Source organism: Girardinichthys multiradiatus, chromosome 13 (assembly GCF_021462225.1).
Source record: "Girardinichthys multiradiatus isolate DD_20200921_A chromosome 13, DD_fGirMul_XY1, whole genome shotgun sequence".
Lineage (NCBI taxonomy): Eukaryota > Metazoa > Chordata > Actinopteri > Cyprinodontiformes > Goodeidae > Girardinichthys > Girardinichthys multiradiatus.
Genome location: NC_061806.1, coordinates 20,788,283 through 20,810,736, shown reverse-complemented (window position 1 = coordinate 20,810,736; position 22,454 = coordinate 20,788,283). Strand labels below are relative to the sequence as shown.

At 37.2% G+C, this 22,454-nt stretch overlaps 2 protein-coding genes across 2 annotated transcripts; one reads left to right on the top strand and one right to left on the bottom strand.

Annotated features, from left to right (window-relative positions):
• Positions 1–854: 854 nt before the first annotated feature.
• Positions 855–5,867, top strand: tomm7 (translocase of outer mitochondrial membrane 7 homolog (yeast)). The gene is made up of 3 exons (XM_047384393.1): positions 855–1,010; positions 2,999–3,047; positions 5,554–5,867. Exons 1-3 carry the CDS (start codon positions 908–910, stop codon positions 5,567–5,569), a joined length of 168 nt encoding a protein of 55 aa, XP_047240349.1. The 5' UTR covers positions 855–907; the 3' UTR covers positions 5,570–5,867.
• A 1,431-nt stretch (positions 5,868–7,298) lies between these two features.
• Positions 7,299–20,915, bottom strand: LOC124879677 (interleukin-6-like). The gene is made up of 6 exons (XM_047384392.1): positions 20,780–20,915; positions 9,911–10,072; positions 9,610–9,794; positions 9,195–9,281; positions 8,956–9,099; positions 7,299–7,872 (listed from the first exon to the last, which is right to left on the bottom strand). The coding sequence occupies exons 2-6, from the start codon at positions 9,924–9,926 to the stop codon at positions 7,690–7,692; spliced, it is 615 nt and encodes a 204-aa protein (XP_047240348.1). The 5' UTR covers positions 9,927–10,072; positions 20,780–20,915; the 3' UTR covers positions 7,299–7,689.
• Positions 20,916–22,454: the final 1,539 nt, after the last annotated feature.

The following is a 22,454-nucleotide window of genomic DNA, read 5'->3' as shown; positions in this document are numbered from 1 at the left end:
AAAGTGTACCTGTTGCAAGTTGGAAAAAAGGGAGAACCTGCTAATTGTTCTACTCCTTGACCAAGGAGTAGTATAAATCAACACAAATGTAATTCTCTGCATTTTATGCAGTCAAATATTTTTCATTTATAGATGCTATGAAACACATTTAACTGGTTATTGAGATACCAAGCATTAGAAGTGCAAACAAACACTATATCTGCACATTTCTGGTCCAATTGAAGTTTCCAACTTGGAACTCTGAAACTTTTCTGAGTACAAATGGACGCACCAAAAGGTGTTTTAAGCACTACTATAAGCCACTGTTGCCAAGTTAGGTTCCTGTAAAGTGGAACAGGAGTAAACCGATGGAGTGAAGTGTTGTATGTCATAATTGCCCCATCTTGTGTGTAATATAGCAACCCACAATTATTGGTAATTAAAATCTTTCGTTTATGGATACTCTACTTGTGATGCTGGTTTTTACATATTAAACTCCCAATTCTTGTTTTTTCCCAAAAAAAAACCAACTTAAAAGCATTATTTTTTATATTATTTAATTCAGGGATTTACAGAACAAGCCCTCTGTCATAAACAAAATAATGAAATATTTTTGATTAATGAAGGGAGGGCAAAAGGCAAACATGTACTGAAAGACATTAACTGAATAAATAAGAGGGGCTGGCAATAACTGTCACAAAAATGTCAAATCAAATGTTGCTCCCTATACTGTTTCCATTTAGAAAATGTATTTTTCTTTCAGCAAATTTAGTTGCTATTTATTCTAGTGACGCGTGCAGTAACGCCTCTAGCCGCTAGGTGGCGGCAGCGGGAAGTCGGAGAACTTCAAGTTTCTTTTTCCTCTACGTCTCTTCCTTTTTCCTGTCCTTGGTAGGAGCATCAGGATCTTCGCTGTCAGGATAAACACATGGCTAAACTGAGCAAGGAGACCAAACAGCGGCTGCAGCAGCTGTTCCAGTGCAGCCAGTTTGTTATCCGATGGGGCTTCATTCCAACCGTGCTTTACCTCGGTTAGTATTAAAACAAATGGAGGAGGAAGGGAGCAATGAGACATGCATGGCTAATGTCGGCTAATGAACCTTACTTGTTAGCTTTTGACTGAGAGTTACTGTTAATTTCCCTGTTTCTTCTTTACGTGCTTTTGTGACGTATTTAGAGTGTTGTTGCGACTCCTACATAGAAATTATGCTAAACGCCGTGAAAAACCTCTGAGGCCGTGAGAAAGCCCCCCGTGGGTAGAACGCGGTTTCTTCTAAATCGGGTCTCTGGGGACTCAAAAACTACCCGATTGTGGTCCGCAACAAAAATGGGGAACCTGAGAACTTTGCATGGTTGTGTTGATAGGAGTACTAATGAGGAACTTTAATCTGTGTAACCACACATCCACTGGCCATCTGTGACAGGATCTTCTCTCACTTTCAGTATATTGGAATCACCAATGCTGATGTCACACTTTTGTTTTATTCATGCACTTTTCTTGTTTATTTTCTGCAAGATTTACATGTTAAAAATACTTAACCTGAGAACTGATTGATGAATCTTCAGTGCCCTGCAGAAGTATTCACACCCCTTGAATCTTTTCATATTTTGTCACGATAAAGACACCCTTGTGGCCTGACGATGTTGGGACTTTATCTGATAGGCCAACACAAAGTGGTGTATAATTGTAGAGTGCAGGGGAAAAAAAATTTTTTTGTTTTTTTTTTCAGATTTGAAAAGTGTAAGTTTTGAACGGGTATGAATGTGGCTGTTCGGTGACAGGAAACAAACCGATCCAAACTGTGCAGCTGTGATTACAGAGAAAGATTGGTTTTAGAAAGTATTGCCTCAAACCAGACTTTTCTATTCTTTTATTTTTAACAAAAAATAAATTGACAGCCATATGTCATTTTACTTTTGCTTTATAATTAAGGCTTTACTTTGTTTAAGTCTTATACACAAACTTCCAATAAAATACTATGAAGTTTAAGGTTGTAACATGACATTTGGAAATAAAGTTCCATAAAGTTTATATATTGGATGTATACAGAGCTAATTTAATAAAGCACATGAAGTAATGTTGTTATTCTTGTTTTGTGTCACTAGTGGCCTTTATTTCACAGTATATAGGCAGAAAATGAGTGGAGAGGGAAGGTCCCAAGGTCGGGAATCGAACCCCGGACTCATAGCCTCTGTATTTCGGCCGCACCCTCTACCGCTACACCACTGCATAAACATAAAGTTTGTCTGGGATATTCTGGGGTGTTTGTACCTGTTAAAGTTCCTGGAGCAGCATTGTGCACAATCTGAGGTGGTGATGTGAAGCCAGGTAAAAAGACAGCATAACCCTAAAAGCACAGACAATAATCTGTTGTTTAACCCTCCACACAACATCACGAGTTTAGACATATTCCTAAAATAACAAGCTGTTCTAAAGTAGCTGTTTTGGAGTGATGCTTGGGTGACATTGAGATGCCAAAAACAGCAGATTTCTGAGACTCAAATGTACAGAGGTGAAAATAATGATAAATAGGCTGTACAGTATATTACAGGTTTGTCATTTCCACAGTATGCCTTTTATAGAAACAACTTCTTAAACTTCAATATTTATTAGCTAAAGCAGTTTCAATTGTGAATATCAAGTTAAAAAAAGGTTTGCGACAGAAACTGTAGTGAAAGTGGAATAGGGAAACTAGTCATTTCCTTAGAGTAAAGCATGGCCATTTTAATCTTTAATGGTATCTCTTCTTTTTCCGAAGAATCGGGGTTGATTTCTTTTAATGAAAGAGACAAGAAGTATTGAGGGAATGACCTCTGCTGATGTTTTATACAGTGTTGAAATAAAACAAGTGTGTTTTGCCCTATGCTTAATCTTCAGATCGTATGGTTTCTGCTTTTCTTTTTCATTATAGGGCTGAAGTAAACATCAGCTAGTGTGTTCGTGGCTGTGCCACGAGTCAATCAGCTCTTTAAGGTAGAAACAAGCGTCTTAAATCTTCTCCCTGGTTGTGATTGACAGGTTTTAAACGCGGGGCGGATCCAGGCATGCCTGAACCTACACTACTGAGGTAAGGATCCATTATTGGGGGGTTTGTGTTGACATGTGGCAGCTGATTTTTTTGGGAAGAAGATAATTAGTAAAAACAAGGAAGCGTAGGTCATCCTAAAAGCTTCACCTTCTTATGTCAGACATTTTGCTGGTTTTATTTTTACTTGGAAAGTTTGGGACTTCCACTTCGGCATGAGAGTATGTGTACCAAGAACAGATTTCATTGTTTTTACACAAACATTTAGAACAAAAACATTTAACATGATCTAATTGCTTTGATTAGAAACAGTAAAGCAACTATTTTAAAACTGCTAATATACTCTGAATAAATGTTATAGACAGCAATATTAAAACGGAATAATAAATGTTAGATTATTTTAATTTTGAAGGTTTGACGTAAGCAAAAGTATTAATAAATGCTCCTATGCTGCTAATTTTAACAGTTTTAAAGTTTTTATTGTGCAGACTATTATAACGTCTTGATTTTAGCAATCACCTTCTTGACATAATGTGCGTAGTTTGCCAAACATGGTTTTCATGCTGGGAAATATTTCTAAACAGACAAATTTTTTTCTGTTTAAACAAGGGGGAAATGACACGCCCTCTTTCAGCCAACTGACCTGCAGTGTGCAGCAATGGCAGGAGAGGAGGCGTTGCTCTGCTCTATGATGGCTTGATACAGAACAGAGAAAACTACACTCATGTCGGCACTTTCTCTGGCATCTCTTTAAAATAATTTGAAATTGAAATATTAATATATATAGATTGCTCATTTTGTTGCAGTAAAACCTTTGGCATCACAGCAAAAAGTGCTTATAAAGAATCATGGAGGACAAAGATAATTTCTAAGCTCATTTGAAGTCAGTTTTGGTTTTTTTTTGCAATTCACCCAACAGGCATTAAGACTTGAAATCCACTTAGTCTCAGGGATCTTTGAGATTATATTTTTTTAAAATGTTTTTTGCGGCACTAGTGGCCACTATTTTATCAGTTTTTGACAGTAAGCAGACAGGAAATGGTGGAAAGAGTGGGGGAAGGGTGTGCAGAAAACGTCGCCGGGCCGGGATTCGGACGTGCGACAGCCTGCTTCAAGGACTAAGGCCTCCGTACTGGGCTCGCACGCTTAAACCGCTACACCACCAGCAGTACAGCCCTGGTTCATAAAAGTTGGGTTTTTTTGAAGCTACGGAAAAAGGGAGGAAATAAAACTGATATATCATATAACTTAATTATATCGCCCACTCCTAATCTGAACACTTCAACTTGCATCTTTGCTTTTCTCTTATCACAACATTATTATTCAGCTGCAACAGTCATTTGGTAAGCTGCTGTAAAGTTAGCTAATATTGAAAAGAGACATTACAGGAGTTACTGGCATTATACAACAAAGAAATCTTTCGAGGATGGTCTGAACAAGGAAGCAGTTCAGAAGTTTTCTGACTCTAGAGGTGATCTTTTGAGTCTGAAGTTGGTCGACGTTCTCCTGCAGTTTGATGTAAGATGAGTTTACTCCTTAACGTTGGCCATAACTCGAAATAAAAAGTGTTTAACCTAGCTTGAAATGATGAGATCTGCTGGGCAGCTTCCTGATAGCTCTGTTGAAACCGCAATAAAATGCTCGAAAGAGTTCATACAGAGTTCACTGTCGTTCCTTGCCCAAAAACTGAACTTTTTATCTAAATGGAAAGTCATTTCTGTTACTAATGTGGACTGACCTATCGATACCAGTTGTCTTTCCCTGAGCAGTTTGAGAGCTCATACTGGTCTGCTTTTCCTAAGCATGGCCAGTAGCCGGTTCATCAAACCTTGAGTTCGAAAAAAAAAAAGTATGGCTTTTGTTTTTGAGGAAGTGCAAACTGAATACATTTGTGAACTTTGTCGCCAGATGACACATTTTAGTACTTTTGTAATTACTTTTACAGATCAGGTGGTGAAGTCAACTTGAAAAAATGTTTTAGACTGCTCTCAGATTAAATTAATGCAATACCATGTTTGGCGCCCCTGATAAAGATGTGTGAAAATGGCTAAATTAAATTTTTCCTGTGTTGGAGCCACAAAGTTCCAACAAAAGACGAAGATTTTGAAAAGCTGTTAAAAGTATGGTGGAGGATGTGTGTTTCTCTTCCAAAAGTCATGGGAAACTTGTTTGAGTGAATAGTGTCTAAACTCTTTAAAATGACTGCAGATAACAAAAAAAAAAAAAAAAGCTGATAGCCTCCACCATTAGATCCCAAACACAAGATCAAACCAGCTCAAAAACAAACCTGGGCGCATCCATGCATTAAATAAGGCTAAGAGGGAAGAGTGACTCTTGTAGAAGGTTACGGAAAATAAGCCTCAGCTGAATTTGATTAAACATTACTAAAATTATACCATATCAATAAAACATGAATTGATTTTAAAGATTTGTGTTCATTATTAACATGGATGCCAATGAATGTGGCCAGCGCTGTATGTAATGATTGACATGGAGTACATAGATACTAGATTTTTTTATTGCAGTTGCTTTTTCTGTTTTCCTCCAGTTTGCTCTGGGGTTGAGGAACGTCTTCGCTCGGCCAATCCCCTCCTTTCATCCAGACCATGTGACGTGTTTTTGAAAGACCAGGAAATGGATACCATCGCTCTACTTCCTCTCTTTGAATCTTACTGCATAATGTCTGACAGCAATGTAGCAAAAGTTTCAGAGTGCAGAGAGTAGTGTTGCTCTGGCCTTTCATGTCTCTAAAGATAAACGATTGTCTTAGTGTATTCCTGATGTTTTATGTTTTGCTTTGATTCTCGTTTGCTTTTTTTATTTGTCATTTAAAAGTTCAAACAATAAAATGAATGGAATGTCTTTAATGTCTTGTTTAATTCAAGAAATTATCTGTAAAGATGCTTGTTTCTTGACAAGAGCTCAGTTCAAGCAGTGATTCACATGCCTTCGGTCTGAAGTTTACAAACACTCATCCGTACTAATATCTATTTAACGAGGGGCCATTATTAATGTAAGTGGACCATCCTTTGTCCTTTGAATGTTGGTCCATACGACTCAAGTTGTAAAATCAGGACTTGGGTGCGTAAGTTTGAATTTATTGTGAATTTTCTTTGATTCACACATGGTCACCATTTTATACACAGGCCCAAAGACATGCATACAGTCCACTAATATCTGGCTAAATGTCCCCCAGTAGTTTTCTGGCTTAATACTGGTTAGATATAGTTGAGCACTGTTCTGGACAGAATTGTTAGAGGTCTTAAACATAGTACATAGTTTTCTAGTCTGGTTCAGCTTGGAGTGTTGGGAAAGCCATTACAGGAAGTCAACATAAGCCTTGCCAACCCAGTTTTGATGTTTACGATCATCTTGTTGAAACACTGAATTGTGTCCCAAGTTTAAACCATCTGACCCAGACTATCCCCTTTTGTTAAAGAAAATGCGTTGATATTTTTAGGAAAAGCTCAAAAGGCTGCAGGAACACCAGTGTCACCATCCTCAGTAAAAGTAGCTTAACAGCAGCTTGAGCTGAACCTGCTCCAAAATCCTCACTATAAAGGTTGACTAAAATGTGCAGCCACCCGCACGGAAAAGCAAAATACCTGCTATAAAGAAGTTTTATGGTCAGATGGGAAAGATCGACACCGCCGCCAAATATGTTTGTTTGATGTAGAGATAATTAAACCCAAAAACACCTTACTGACTACTAAGCACGGTGGTAGTGGCATAATGCTGAGGGGCTGTTTCACTGTCAGTGGTACTGACTTATTGCTCATATTGCACTACATCAAAATTGTTACATTTTGACTCAACCAAAACAGCAATCCCAAACACATCAAATTAGGTTTTAGAATTTAGAAAGGAAGCTAACACTAAGCTTCACCTCTACGTCAAAGGAATGGACGGTTATTTAAATGGCAGGTGCATGCAAGGAAAGCAACCAATTAAAATATATATGAAATATAGACCCAGAATTTGGCCAAAAGTTTGTTAATTGCTGCAAAAAGTGTCTGGTTTCTCTGCAACTTGCTTAGGTTATGTTATCTAAACCATTGTGGTGTATTTATATATTTGTGCCTGTATAGGTTTATCCATTTTGCATTTTGCAAACAAAATCATTATCTGTCGGTCCTGGAAATAACAACTAATATGAGGTTCATGCCCACAATGAGTATTCATGAAGTTCCCACTGGAACTATAGTTGGTCACTGCTCAGTCTTAGTCAGTCTCATAAAATATGTGGGATAAATAAAATGTTCTGAGGGTTAATATAAAGAAACTGGATTCTTATTTATAAATACAAAATTCTTTATTTCTGCATGTAAAAAAATATTTCAACAAAAATTGGGAAAGTCTTACATAAAATGGAGTTTGCATAAATATGTGTATAAAAAAATTATTTGCTATCTGCTGTCACAATAAAGGAATTTAACATGAAGTCACTAGACATTAATGTATTCAATATTACTTCTCTAATAAATAGTTTTACTTAATATAAATATATTAAATATGTTCTTCATATATGGATAACTATAGCCCACAGGCTTACATTATTTGATCCAAATATGTGCTGTTTTTCACTGCACTCCTGCATACCCCTGAGAAAAGTAAGAAGCACCTAATGTACCTGAGCTATTCCTTCCTAGAAAAAAGCTGCTTTCATCTCTTAGAGATTACTAATTTATGTCCTATTAGTACAGAATGTACGAAATGATCTTCTGCTATCAATAATAAAATTGCGCATCGAGTAAAGGATTCTGTGCGCCGTCATCTTTCTCTCGTAATCGTCTGGGCTGTCGAGCTCTTTAAGCAGCTGCTGCTCCTGGCTGCTGGTCAGAGCCACAACACGGTCACCATTGCCTATCTGTGGGACAGAAATTGCAGAGGTTAGATAGATACAGCAAAATGTGCTGGGTCCTAATATAGAAGACATATAGGTGCATATCCAAAGGAAATTTGTACTCTTTGTCCTTCCACTTAACTTTCCATTAATATGCTTGGCTAAAACACTCCAACTTCTTTAGCAATTATGTTTTGTTGGATGTTCAGCACAATTTTTACTTCCTTAGATGTTGAATTTGTGGTTTGTTTGTAACTGTAAGCCTTAATTTTTCAAATAAACACTTGAAACATCACTGTGTAGCAAATCTGTACAGGATGAGGTTCACCTTTTGAGCTGAACTACTGTAATTAATTAAAATACTCAGCAATACTCAAATTTATTGGGATGCACCTGTTCTCTTCAGCTGAGCTGGCTCTGATTCCATCAGGAGGCCCCACAGAGCTTTGGGATGGGTTATTATTAATGTAATATGTTTGAGCACAAATGAAACATAAGCGTGAATCCTGCAAAACGAAATGTGATTTTTAATATTTAGAATTTTAAGTAAATCAGTGTAGTTTGACTTTTTTTTCTAAGCAAAATGATTAGTGTGTGAATAGGTTGATTTATATAAGTTGCTTTGCTGTTTAAAAGGTTTGTCTTTCTACACATTAGTCCCCTAAAATGCAGAAGTACAAACTACTGTGTTAAATGTATAAAGCGTACATGTTTGGGTTATTTTCAGAGTGGAATAACTAAGTTGCGGTGATACCTGATAGTATGAAGGGCCCCAAATTAAATTCTGTCTACAGCTCATGTAGCCTTTAATCAGCTCGGCTTTACAGCTTATATGAGAAGTTATGATAACCAGAAAAGGAATTTAGACAGTTTTATTTCTAACTTATCTAAAACACTCAGTATAATTTGTTTACTTTGTAGGTGCTTGAATATTTAAACTTTTGGGGTTTTTTTTTTTTTTGTTTTTAACATAATTTACTTACTTGTAGCAACTCTATAATAAAGCCATGTGTAAGACGTTTTCCCGTGAGGCATTTATGGTAATTCTGTTTGCAGACTGAGAATAAAAGCTATAAATGTAACTTTTTTAGCTCAATGAGGACTCACATTTGCTATGATCTGTTTGATCAGACGAGGGATGGCCTCATTGACTCCAGTTACGATGGAGCTGTTGTGGTATTCCTTGTCAACATGCTTCAGGAGAACCGTGTACTTCAGCAGACCCTGGACCAGCCTCTGGAAACAGGCCTCCTAGGAAGTCACAGAAGGCACTGTCAGATTTCCATTTTATCTGAAGCATCAGAATAATAAAAAAAAAAAAAAAAACAGAAGGGGATCTTACCCACCTTGCTTAAGAAAGTCTTTGGGAATACTGGGAATGAGTTGTTTACCAAGGAGTGGAACTCAGCATTGCCCTGGAATTCATCCTCAAACTGACAAAAGCAAACAATGAGTTCAGGTTTATTTTAGCAAAAAAAAAAAAAAAAAAGACAAGATGAAATAATTAGATGTTTAAAGTGAATAAACCAGAATCAGATTTAGAGGCCAAGATTGGACAAACAAGGAGTTTGACTTTGGTTTCACACACTCACAGCATATAGACATTAAGTATAAATATAAACACTTTGGAGGAAAGAAAATAAAAGAGAAAAGGAACAGGATCTATGTGTATGTACAGCCATTTCTGTAAATAAATAAAATAAAATAAAAGGTTGAGGCATTGCAAATAAATGGTGCAAATAAACTAAACTGAGATCTCACCTCCTTCTTGTGGCGTTCTGCGAATGAAATGACTGTTCTCCAAGTCTTCACGATCCCCTCCTCCTCATCTTCCTCACCTGAGCTCTCAGCCGGAGTGGGGTCGGTGGAGGGGTCTTTCAGCGGAGCTCCGGGGACGCAGAGCGGCAGGGCTGCTGCCAGCATCACGGCGGCGAGCAGACGGAGATCTACGGCCAGAGATACACACAGTTAAAACACGAATGAATGAATGAATGAATGAAAAGAGGAAGAGACGGGGCCACCAGGAAGCTGCTCGCAGCAGCTCCGGCTGCAAATGACTTACTGGATTTAGAGTACATGACGCGCTGCTGGGAAGCACTGAGTGAGTTTCCACTGATGGTCGGGGGTGCCGGAGCCAGAAGGACTTGCCCCGTCTTGGAGATGGGCCCTCATTTTATATCCTTCAGAGGCAAGGGATTTTCCAACAGGACTGCAGTGGTGACCACTATTCATAATGAGATAGTTAATGCGGTTGGTCCTCTAAGAGATTATTAAGCAAGCACCCACAAACTATACCATATACTTTTACCAACCTTAATATTTTTCTATTTGACCTAATAACAAGAAACACAAAACAAAAATAAATACAAGTGATTATTATTATTATTATTATCACCAATAATTATTATCACCAATATTAGTAGGAAAAACATTTCAAAAACACACAGCCTAAAAGGTAAGAATAATTTAGCATTGAAATAATAGAGAAAAATCCCTAAGATATTTTCAGCCCCATTATTTAACTGGGAAATCCTCTTAAACACATTTGCATACTTTTCCAACAACTTCTGCTATGCTGTTTAATTAACATGTAAGTACACGTTGTTCCCCTTTAGACCAGAGGAAATGCTCAATATCTGACTCGAGGTGAGCACATATTGTTAAAAAAGATAGTCAGGCTAGTATGTGTCTTTTTCACTAAAATAATTCAAAATACATAAAAGGAAACATCCAATAAGTACATGATGTGTTCAGAAAGGAATAGGATGAAGCAGGGCTTTCTTTTAACTATGCCAACATTAACTGATTAATTACAAATACATTAGTAGTAGTTTTGTTTTATTTGCTTTTCATATAATTAGTGCAGTCCTAAATTTTGTAAAACCTAAATGTTTGTAGTGATGTTTTGTGCCTTCCCAAGCACCCCAATGCTTTTTGCCAACTTTGTGATGATGTATCTTATGTAGAGTTTCCAGCAAGTTTGTGATCAAACATTACACCAAGAAATGTGTCTTTATATACTCTACCCAACATCGTTTATTGCTACTTTTGTTTTTCTATTTCCATTTGCAAAGAGCATGACTTTAGTGAAATTTAAATTTAAAAATAGTTGAGGTCAAATAGCACAGTTCAGTGAACTTGAAACCTCACATAAGTCATTGATTAACAAAGTAAATAGCTTGGGCTCCAAACCTGATCCCTGTGGTACCATCATTTGATTGTTTAGCTATGAAATAGGACAGAGTGACAGTGCAATAAGTTTGACTGATCAAAGTGCCATAACATCCTTAATAAAAATGACCTAAACATAGATTCCATGAGAATCTTAGAGAATTGTGTTCAATTATGTGATTTTGACTTTGCAATTAAACATTGTAATATCATGCCATATTTTGCTGCTTATTTGCCGTCTAATGAGAAACATACAAATTTCTTTTTTCTTTAACATACTTAAGCAATAACATAAGCAGAATTAAAGATGAAATGTTGCCAATGAAGATTTATTATGTTTTAGAGATCAATAAAGTGTTGTTTCACCAAAGAAATTAGTCGCTGAATTTTATGTGGATTGCGGCCAGTTCAAAAGTGTTCCGAATATTATGAAGCACACAGAGCAGAAAATGAAAAACTTTCAACTTAACAAAATTAACATACTGACTTTAAATACTACTGAGGTGAAAGGTTTTGATGTCATGGAACTTCTGATCTGATTCATCACTATGGTTAGAAACTAAGATATACATTCTCACCACTCATTGCAATAATATGATTTTCATACACTGCCTGGCCAAAAAAAGGTTGCCACCAAAAAAAAAAGGTCACACACTCTGATATTTCACCTTTAGCTTTGATTACGGCACGGATTTGCTGTGACATTGTTTCGATAAACTTCTGCAATGTCACAAGATTTATTTCCACCCAGTGTTGCATTAATTTTTCACCAAGATCTTGCATTGATGATGGTAGAGTCTGACTGCTGCGCAAAGCCTTCTCCAGCACATCCCAAAGATTCTCAATGGGGTTAAGGTCTAGACTCTGTGGAGGCCAATCCATATTTGAGAATGATGTATCATGCTCCCTGAACCACTCTTTAACAATTCGAGCCCAATGAATCCTGAAATTGTCATCCTTGAATATGCCCGTGCCATCAGGGAAGAAAAAATCTATTAATGGAATAACCTGGTCAGTCAGTATATTCAGGTAGTCAGCTGACCTCATTCTTTGAACACATACTGTTGCTGAACCCAGACCTGAGCAACTGCAGCAACCCCAGATCATAGCACTGACCGCACAGATTTGTACAGTAGGCACTAGGCATGATGGGTGCATCACTTCATCCGCCTCTTTTCTTACCCTGATACGGCCATCGCTCTGGAACAGGGTAAATCTGGACTCATCAGACCTTATGACCTTCTTCCATTGCTCCAGAGTCCAATCATTTTCAGTCCCAATCCCTTGAGTTCCCCTCACATTGTGCGTGTGGAAATGCTCTAACTTTCACTATTAAACATAACTTGCAGTTCTACTGTTGTTTTTCTTTGATTTGATTTCACCAAATGTTTAAGTGATGCCCGATCAATCATTCAGGATTTTTTTCCGGCAACATTTCTTCCTCGAAGATGATGGGTCCCCACTATCCTTGCAGTTTTTAATAATGCGTTGGACATTTCTTCACCCAATTTTGGTAGTTTCTGCAATCTCCTTAGAAATGAGAAGCAACTCATTGCACCAGTTGGAGTTAAATAACTTGTTGCCAGCTGAAACATAATCACCCATGCAGTAATTATCCATTGGGAGGCTCGTACCTATTCGCTTAGTTAAATCCAGCTGGCGACTTTTTTTTTTGGCCAGGCATTGTATGTTTCTGAAGAGTTTTATTAAAATACTTCCTTAAATGCACATAAGGATGTTTAGTGTAACTTTACACAGTTAGAAGAAGCCCACGTTTGATTATTGTTAATGGATTATTTATTAGAATAATACATTCTTCACATAAATTTAAGTAATGAAATGGAAAGGATTTCTGGGTGCAGCTGGTAATTAAGAAGAATAAATAAATATGTAATTATTAATCCAGTATGCAACACCTCTTTAAAAGCTGATCTCTTTGGAAACCATTTTGCCTGTCAATACAACAAGCATTTCAAGGATTCTCCTTTTAAGGGCAGATAAGAAAACGTAAAGTGTGGTAGAACGTTGAATTACTCTTCAAAGTTTTCCTCAATATGTCATTTAATAAACACAAACTTATACATTTTAATGGAATTTTATGATAGTCCAACACAAGGTATTGCATAATTGAGAAATATATGGAAACTTTAACATTGTTTATTTATTTATTTGCTTTTTTTAACAAACAAAACAATCTGACAGCATTTCATAAATAAATATTCAGCCTCCCTGTCAACACTTCATGCAGCTACATTCTGTACTTTCTGGCAGCTTTGCACATTTAGAACCAGCATCCTTGTGCTTTTTGAAGAAAAGATTCCCCACAATAAGAAAAGTAGCTGCCACCACTGTTTCCCTGTGGGGATGCCTTGCTCAGTTTCTTCCACACATGGTGTTTTCCATGTGGGCCAAAATGCTTTCTGTGGTTCCATCTGACCAGTTTTCTACATGGTCATTAAACAATCTTGCTGATTTTCCATAAAGGCCCAATTTTTGGATTGCACAGCTAATAGTTGTCCTGCCAGTTGATTATCCCAGCTGACACACTAGCTCAAACGTTACTGTGGGCGTCTGAGCTGCTTCTCTAATTCATGTAATACTAACCTGGCCTGTCAGTTTAGGTGGACCATAATCTTTTAGTGCGTGTGCAACTGTACCATAAACTTTAGATTTTCAAATGATGGATTGAACAGTGCTCTGTGAGATGTTTAGAGCCTGGGATATTGTTTTATAACCCAAGTCTGATTTAAACTTCTCCCCAACTTTCACCCTGACCTGTCTGCTGTGTTCCTTGGATCTCATGATGCTACTTGTCCACTAATGAGGCCTTTTACAGAAAGTCTGCATTTATACTGAGATTAAATCACACTCAGGTGGACTTTCTTTGTTTGTTTTTTTTCGGAGGCATCTGGTTTCACTAGGTTTTATTTAGGGGTATCAGAGTAAAGGGGGCTGAAAAAATACGCACGGCACACTTTTCAAATCGTTAATTTGCGAAAAAGGTTTTCGAAACCATTAATCGTTTCCCTCCCACAGTGCCGTTGTCGCTAATTGTGTAACGATACCTATTGCTGCATAAAAAAAAAAACAGGAATGACTCCTTCTCTCACTCTAACTCTGATTCAGCATTTCTCCATGATTAAAAGTATCATATATAGGTCCAACAACCCCCCCCCCCACCTCCCATAAAATGACCTAAATTTACATGTCAGAGATTAGATACTTTCAACCAATGTAAATCCTGTCCTTACTGAATCCCCATGCAATGTGTACTTTTTGCTTGTTAATCAAAAAAGGGTAGCAATTCTAGAGAATGAAATGTATAATTAGAGTAAAAAATAGATAACTGAAAGACATCTTTAAAAAGCAAAAGGAAATCCTGCGTGAGATAAGTTTAATGGAAAAAGTCCATGACGTCTTTATAGTAATAGGATCTTACTCTTACTTTGGCTTGTTAGCAGTTTTCTTTCTGATAAATCATAGCCAAAAAGTTCAAGTTATTTCTTACTCAATTAGGAGGCAACGTTCTTGTTATTTGAGTGGTCATCTTGTTAAGGTCAGTGCAGAATGCAAGAATGTGATTATCTCTTTCCCAACAATGAGAAATTTTGTCAAAAATATAAAATTCAATTCTAGTTAAACACGCTGCATTTTATAGAGCATTCTTGCTTGTTCTGGTGGCTGGTTTGACTGTTTATTAGCAGATGAAGTAAGGTCTGGGCAGCAGTATAGCCAGAGCAGCCCAAACCTAACTGCTCCTGATACAAAGTTTACATTTTTATTTTTCTAAAATTGGTTTCATCTGAAGAGTTGCGTGGTGGTGCATCTGATAGCACTGCTGGGTTTGAATATTGGCCTGTGGTCTCTCTCTGCAATGAGTTTGCATGTTCTCTCTGGGTACTCTAGCTTCTTCCCTCATTCCAGAAACATCACTGTTAGGTTATTTGGTCTCTAAATTGACCTTTGACCTAGTTGTTTGTCCTGTGTGTTACCCTGTGATGGACTGGTCCAGGTTGTACCCCGTCTCTTGCCTAGAGACCTCTGGAGACAGGCACCAGCCCCCTCCACCGACAAGTGGGTATAGACATTGAACAGATAGATTCATCTGAACTTTTTCTTTTAGATGCACTGCTACAAAATTAAAATTTCCCTCAAATTTTTCTTTGCTTTATGCAAAAATAAATAAATAAAGAAAATCACAGAAAAGTTAATTTATCTCAGTAACGTAATTAAAACACTGAAACTCATTTAAGTGTGATTCTTAAATAAAATGTAAAAAAAAAAAATAGATTTGTTTTGTTCTTTCAGAATCTTCCTTTTTTTCTGCACCGATTTTCAGGTAGTGAAAATCCAATATTCAGCCTAAAGAACATTGGATTAAAATTTAGGACTAAATTTTAAAAAAGTTATATTCTGCACAGTTATGTTTAAGACTGCTGACTTGTAAGTTGTCCAGCAGACACCCATTGACACCCTGCACCACAGAAAGCTGTATCTAAGCATATCAAAGGAAAGTTGAGTGGAAGGAAAAATGTGGTTCAAGAAATGCATCCAAGCACCCGTGATATAATATATGACTTTCAACCTTTCATTTGGATTACCATAATAAAATTATATTTTCAATCGTATTCTAAGTTACTGAGATGAACCTGCATTCTCCCAGTTTTCAGAACAATTTATTTTTAATCCAGTCACTAAATTGCTAAAAGTGGCCCTCTTTCACTAAACACAAGTTACACTTTCATTGCCAAGTTATATGATTCTTTTTAACTTATTCCCCACTAGCGAGATTACTTATGGGGAATTTAACTCCTGCAAGAGAGCCCAAGAAAGACAAAATAGTGAATAATTGAGTTATGTTGTAAGAGTGGGTTTGCATTTTGATCAGAGAAGTATTCTGGTACTTTCAGTGGGATGTTTGAGGCTTCAGGATAAGTTGGTGGTTATGGGGTAGTGGAGCAGTTACTGGGAAGTGCCGATCTTCAACATTCTCAAAGAAAAATAGAGAATTACGCCTTACAGTAGAATAGATACAAGCTGGTATGAAGCAGTATTAGTGGATTTAAAAAAGGTAATTTACATTTTGAAACATTATATCCTTTCTCAGACATGATGAAGCATGTTTTTTTTCCTAGGGTAGATTTAGAATGACTTAAATTCTGATAGATAAACTTTAAATTATTGTCATAAGTAGTGAGAAATCATAATCTCAAAAGAAAATAATCCAGGTGTACCCCATGGCATATCTCTTAGTCCACATGGTTTTTAGTTAATGTGCTCTGTTGCCCATAACGATTTGTTGTATATGTAATACATAAAGTGTAGATATAATTTTTTGATCACCCATCACAGTGAAAATTAAAGCTGATGTTATGTTTTTATATGTTGAAAGGTCTTTGGATCTGCTTCTTAGTCTGTTGTAGCATGGTTTTACAACGCATGTTTCACCTTGAAGGTAAAAACGTTTTGACAGTTTGCATTTTCTCTAGGGCCTGATCTTTGATCGACATTATTAATTTAAATCTACAGATCAATGGGCAAATGATTAAACAGGTCTTAGAAGTAAAATATATTGGTATCATGTGGGAATTGTCAAGATTTTGAGCAGAGGTACAAAAACAAACTAGCTTACCTTTAGACTAATTAGAGACTGTCAGTCGTTTCCCGATTTTCATACATTCAGTTTATTTCCCCCCCAGTTTATATAACTCTTTAACTTCTTATTCACAAACAAGACTTAAAACAATCAAGACTCTCAGGATGATACAGTGTTTGAAAATAGTATCCCCCCCCCCCCCCCCCCCCCCTCTTTTACAGATTTCTTCTGTTTTTGCTATTTTCTTGTCAGTTAAATGTTTCTGATCATCCAGTTAGTTATAATACCGGACATAATCTAAAGCAATACTTAATGCAGTTTACAAATAAAAATTTCATTTACAAAGGAAAAATGTTATCCAACAGAAACCCAATCTATACTCCTTCTTACAGTGTCCTTTTTTGCTCTTTGCTGTACACCCACCATGATTTTAAAAAAGCAGCATAGCACAGGGGTTGGACAATGAAACTGAAACACCTGGTTTTAGACCACAATAATTTATTAGTATGGTGTAGGGCCTCCTTTTGCGGCCAATACAGCGTCAATTCATCTTGGGAATGACGTATACAAGTCCTGCACAGTGGTCAGAGGGATTTTAAGCCATTCTTCTTGCAGGATAGTGTCCAGGTCACTACGTGATACTGGTGGAGGAAAAAGTTTCCTGACTCGCTCCTCCAAAACACCCCAAAGTGGCTCAATAATAATTAGATCTGGTGACTGTGCAGGCCATGGGAGATGTTCAACTTCACTTTCATGTTCATCAAACCAATCTTTCACCAGTCTTGCTGTGTGTATTGGTGCATTGTCATCCTGATACACGGCACCGCCTTCAGGATACAATGTTTGAACCATTGGATGCACATGGTCCTCAAGAATGGTTCGGTAGTCCTTGGCAGTGACGCGCCCATCTAGCACAAGTATTGGGCCAAGGGAATGCCATGATATGGCAGCCCAAACCATCACTGATTCACCCCCATGCTTCACTCTGGTCATGCAACAGTCTGGGTGGTACGCTTCTTTGGGGCTTCTCCACACCGTAACTCTCCCGGATGTGGGGAAAACAGTAAAGGTGGACTCATCAGAGAACAATACATGTTTCACATTGTCCACAGCCCAAGATTTGCGCTCCTTGCACCATTGAAACCGACGTTTGGCATTGGCATGAGTGACCAAGGTTTTGGCTATAGCAGCCCGGCCGTGTATATTGACCCTGTGGAGCTCCTGACGGACAGTTCTGGTGGAAACAGGAGAGTTGAGGTGCACATTTAATTCTTCCATGATTTGGGCAGCCATGGTTTTATGTTTTTTGGATACAATCCGAGTTAGCACCTGAACATCCCTTTCAGACAGCTTCCTCTTGCGTCCACAGTTAATCCTATTGGATGTGGTTCGTCCTTCTTGGTGGTATGCTGACATTAACCTAGATACCGTGGCTCTTGATACATCACAAAGACTTGCTGTCTTGGTCACAGATGCGCCAGCAAGACGTGCACCAACAATTTGTCCTCTTTTGAACTCTGGTATGTCACCCATAATGTTGTGTGCATTTTAATATTTTGAGCAAAACTGTGCTCTTACCCTGCTAATTGAACCTTCACACTCTGCTCTTACTGGTGCAATATACTGGTGTTTTATATATATATATATATCTATATATATATATATATATATATATATATATATATATATATATCTATATATATATATATATATATATATATATATATATATATATATATATATATATATATAACACTTCCGGTCAAAAGTTTTAGAATGCTTTTCTCTTTTAATGGTTTTCTTTATTTTCATTACTATTTACATTATACATAGGCTGAGTGAAGGCCTCAGAACTATGAATGAACACATATGGTATTATGTAAGAAACGAAAAATTCACTTTAAATATGTCCATTTTAGATTCCTTAAAGTAGCCGCCCTTTGCTGGGATGACTGAAATATTAACCTTTGGCCGTCTCTCAATGAACCTCTGGGAAGTTCTTTTAAGACTCTTTGGAAAGCTATTCCAGGTGACCACCTCATGAAGCTCAGGGAGAGAATGCTAAGAGATCAAAGCAGTCATCAGAGCAAAGAGTGGCTATTTTGAAGAATCCCAAATATAAAAATTGTTTAGTTATTTCACACTTTTTGTTCACTAAATAATTCCATGTGTGTTCATACACTGTTTTGTTGCCTTTGGTGGGAATCTACAACATATGTTTTATAGAACATGTTATGTTCAACTCCATAACATGAAATCAAGGTAAATGATATAACCTGAATAACAGAATCTGTAGTTTTACTCAAATTAGTTGAAGCAAAACTGAAAGCACCCTGCAACAAAAAACAAAAAGCAAAATCTAGTATTTTGTATGACCGCCGTAATTTGTAAGGACAGCATCGAGTCTTCTAGGCATGGATTGAACAAGTTGGTGACAAATTGCAAAACCTATCTTTTTCTATTCTTCAAGAACAACCTCCTTTAGAGCCTGGATGCTGGATGGAGAGTGATGCTCAGCTTGTCTCTCCAGAATTCCTCATAGGAGTTTGATTAGGTTCAGATCAGGAGACATACTTAGCCATTCAATCACCTTCACCTTGCTCTTCTTCAGAAATACAACAGTAGCTTTAGATGTGTGTTTTGGATCATTGTTATGTTGGAAAAGTGCATGATGACCAAGGGCACAGAGTGATAGTAGCATCTTCCCTTTTGTATAGAGAAGTAGATCTGTGAGTTCATGATACCATCAATGAAATGTAGCTCCCGACACCAGCAGCTCTCACGCAGCCCCACATAATGACACTGCCACCACCATGTTTCACTGTGGGAACCATTAATTTTTCTTTACAATTCTTACCTTTGCCATATCATACAGTTTTGAAGCCATGATTTCCAAAAACTGTGATGTTTGTCTCATCATTCTGGAGTACAGAGTCCCAGTACTCTTCATCTTTTTCATCATGGGCCCTGGCAAATAATAGGTGTACTTTTTTTGTGCCTGGGCTTTAGGAGAGGCTTCCTTCGTGGACGATACCCATGCGTGCCATTACTTTGCAGTGTGTGTCGTATGGCATCATGGGAAACAGTTCGCCCAGTTTCTTTCTCCTACGCCTTTGACTAACTGCAGTGAACTTGCAGTTAGCCAAAGTTAGTCAACCCTTCTCACCAGAAGATGCTCCTGTGGAGGTGTTAACTTCTACGGACGGCCTGGACGCACTGGTGAGATGGTTGTACTTTCACCTTTTTAAAATTGTTGGATCACTTTTGCTACATTTTTCTGACTGACATGTTAAGCTTTGCTGATCTTCTTGTAGCCCTGACCTTTTTTGTGCAAATAAATAATTTCCCTTTTCAAGTTTTGTGACATTTCTCTTCCATGTGGTGCCATAGCTGACAGCATGAAATGGGAAGTGGTTTTCTTTTTTAAGTAAGGCCCTTTTATCGTCACCTCTTAAATGAATATTTAGACTCACCTGTGGATGAATTCTTGTTTATTAGAATTTTGTAGTCTTAAGTTTGGCTTTTCTCCTAAGATTTTATTTGGGTTGTAGTCATTTTTGCAACATTGCCTAAATTAATTTGTTAGGAAAATTACTTTTTTGTGTGTGCAAATGAACAAATCCTGTTTGCAATCGATGGTCCACGTTTGTGGGAGTATTTTTTAGCATAGTATCCATAGAAAATGTTAATTCTGAAAGAAAACTAAAGGTTTTCTGACAAATCTGGTGGGGTGTACTTATTTATGCCAAGCACTGTAGTTATTAGCAAAGTCTAAGTCTTGAATGAATGTCAAAAATGCTTGTAGTTGAGACAAACATGGTCAAATTTGAGGTTTTGTGCAATTGAAAGCTCATCTAAAGTCAGGCATTAAAGATGTTGAGGTGTCAGGATTTAATAAAACTCAAAACTTGTTCCTATGAGTTGATAAAGTAAAATAATCACATACAGGCGAACTGGACTAAACCCTAAATGAATACAAAAACCTAAAAGCACAACCTAAAAGAAACCTAAAAGAGCTACAGAAACACAGACATAGAAGTATTATTGATAGGAGGACAGACAACACAAAAACTAAATGCTGTACATGGAGACAATCTGACAACCAGCTGAATCAGTAACAGACACACATTACCTTGATTCATATATATATGATATAACACTAACCTGTTACGTTCTCATTCATGCACTGCAGCATTGAATTCTGATAGTAAAGTTCAAAGGTGTTCTGCAAGCTCCAGAGGACACTCAATCAGTGAGTAACGTGTGCAGGCAGGGCTTTTTCTTCCCAAGCATTTATTGCGAGGGTGTGTGATGATATTACTGCACATTGGTGTCTCTTAACTAAGTTGTGTTCTAAACCAACCCAAAAGCAGTCATCATCTGGGATAAACTGTGCTTTCCATGACATATTTTACCATGAAGTCTTGTTTCTTCTCTGCTGTCCTTGGGTGTCCAAAAGATATCAAGCTATAAGAGTCCATCCCTTGCAGAGAATCTCCTGGTGTTAAATCCATTACATGCACAGATAAAATATAGTTTATAAACATTTGTAAATTCTGCAGGTAGTCTCCATTGTTTATATGTTAATGTAGTTCCCAGAATTCTCTTGTTTCAAAATCCAAAGGTTTATGAGTGTTCCAGAAACAACACACTATGGCCTTTGGCCCAGTGTTATACAGATGAAGGCAGTAAAATAACAGTCTACAGTTATAAAAGTGTTGAACACAATAGACTCTTCAACTGATCTAACATATTCAAATTGCCAGAGAGGAAAAATTAATGAGCAGCTTTCAAACATATACCTTCAGGATGAGGTGCATACATGTTTTCTGTCTATGGGTTGATGAATATTGTCCCAAAATGTCCCAAAGGAAGCCTGTTTAGATCTTAGTTTTGTGCCCATTTCATGTTTTGCTGTGAGAGCAGCTTAGGTCACGTGTTCATGCTAATGATCGACTAGTTTTGGTAGTTTAGTTTTTTTTTTGTCAAATAGCCAAAAAGTTATGTAAAAATTTACAAAATAGCACCTACTTAAAATGCTAGAAGATTTAAGTATTTTAGTGTTCATAGAATCAAAAAATAATTATTTGCAATTGGCCCCAGTTTGACTAGTTTTGTGCTGGACTTGCAAATAAAACCTTTTTCCTAATGCTCTAAACTAAGATTGTTATAACCGCTGTCTATTACAGGGTAAGACTCAAACTATTTACCTTTGCCATGCCAAGGTTGTCATGTTTTGGTTGAGTACAAAGAACACAAAAATGAACTAATAAGAAAACACCTAACAATAATAAGCATAAGGAAATTACTACAGAAAGCTAGACCTAAGGAACAATACCAGGAAAAAATGGTCAAAACACACACCTTCAATAAAATTAAAATCCAAACACCTCTGAATCGTGAAAAAGGTTTAGTGTCTCTGCACATTAGCACAGAAAACAGCTAAGTTAAAGCAGCGGTGAAAGGCCTGTGTTATAACCAAGCTGCACTTATTCCTTTACTGCATCCACAATCAAGCTCAAATTCAGTGGCATTAACTAAAGCTTTGCTATGGGACAGGAAAAGCTGGGGTAAATTGGAAGTAGTGTCTTGGAATTCCACCAACATCCAGTTTGGTCGAGGAAGGATTGCAGAGGGCTACAATGCTAAATGGATGGCTTTTGCATGGCTCGTTCGGTGGGAACAATATATTTTTGTAGGCCTTCAAAGACTAAATGTGCACACCAACTCTACAGACCAATTGGTACCTACTGAAAATTTTGTGCATGTTCCAATCATTTGCACACATGTTACAAGACTTCATGTTCACCAAATAACATAAAAAATGGGACAATTTTAG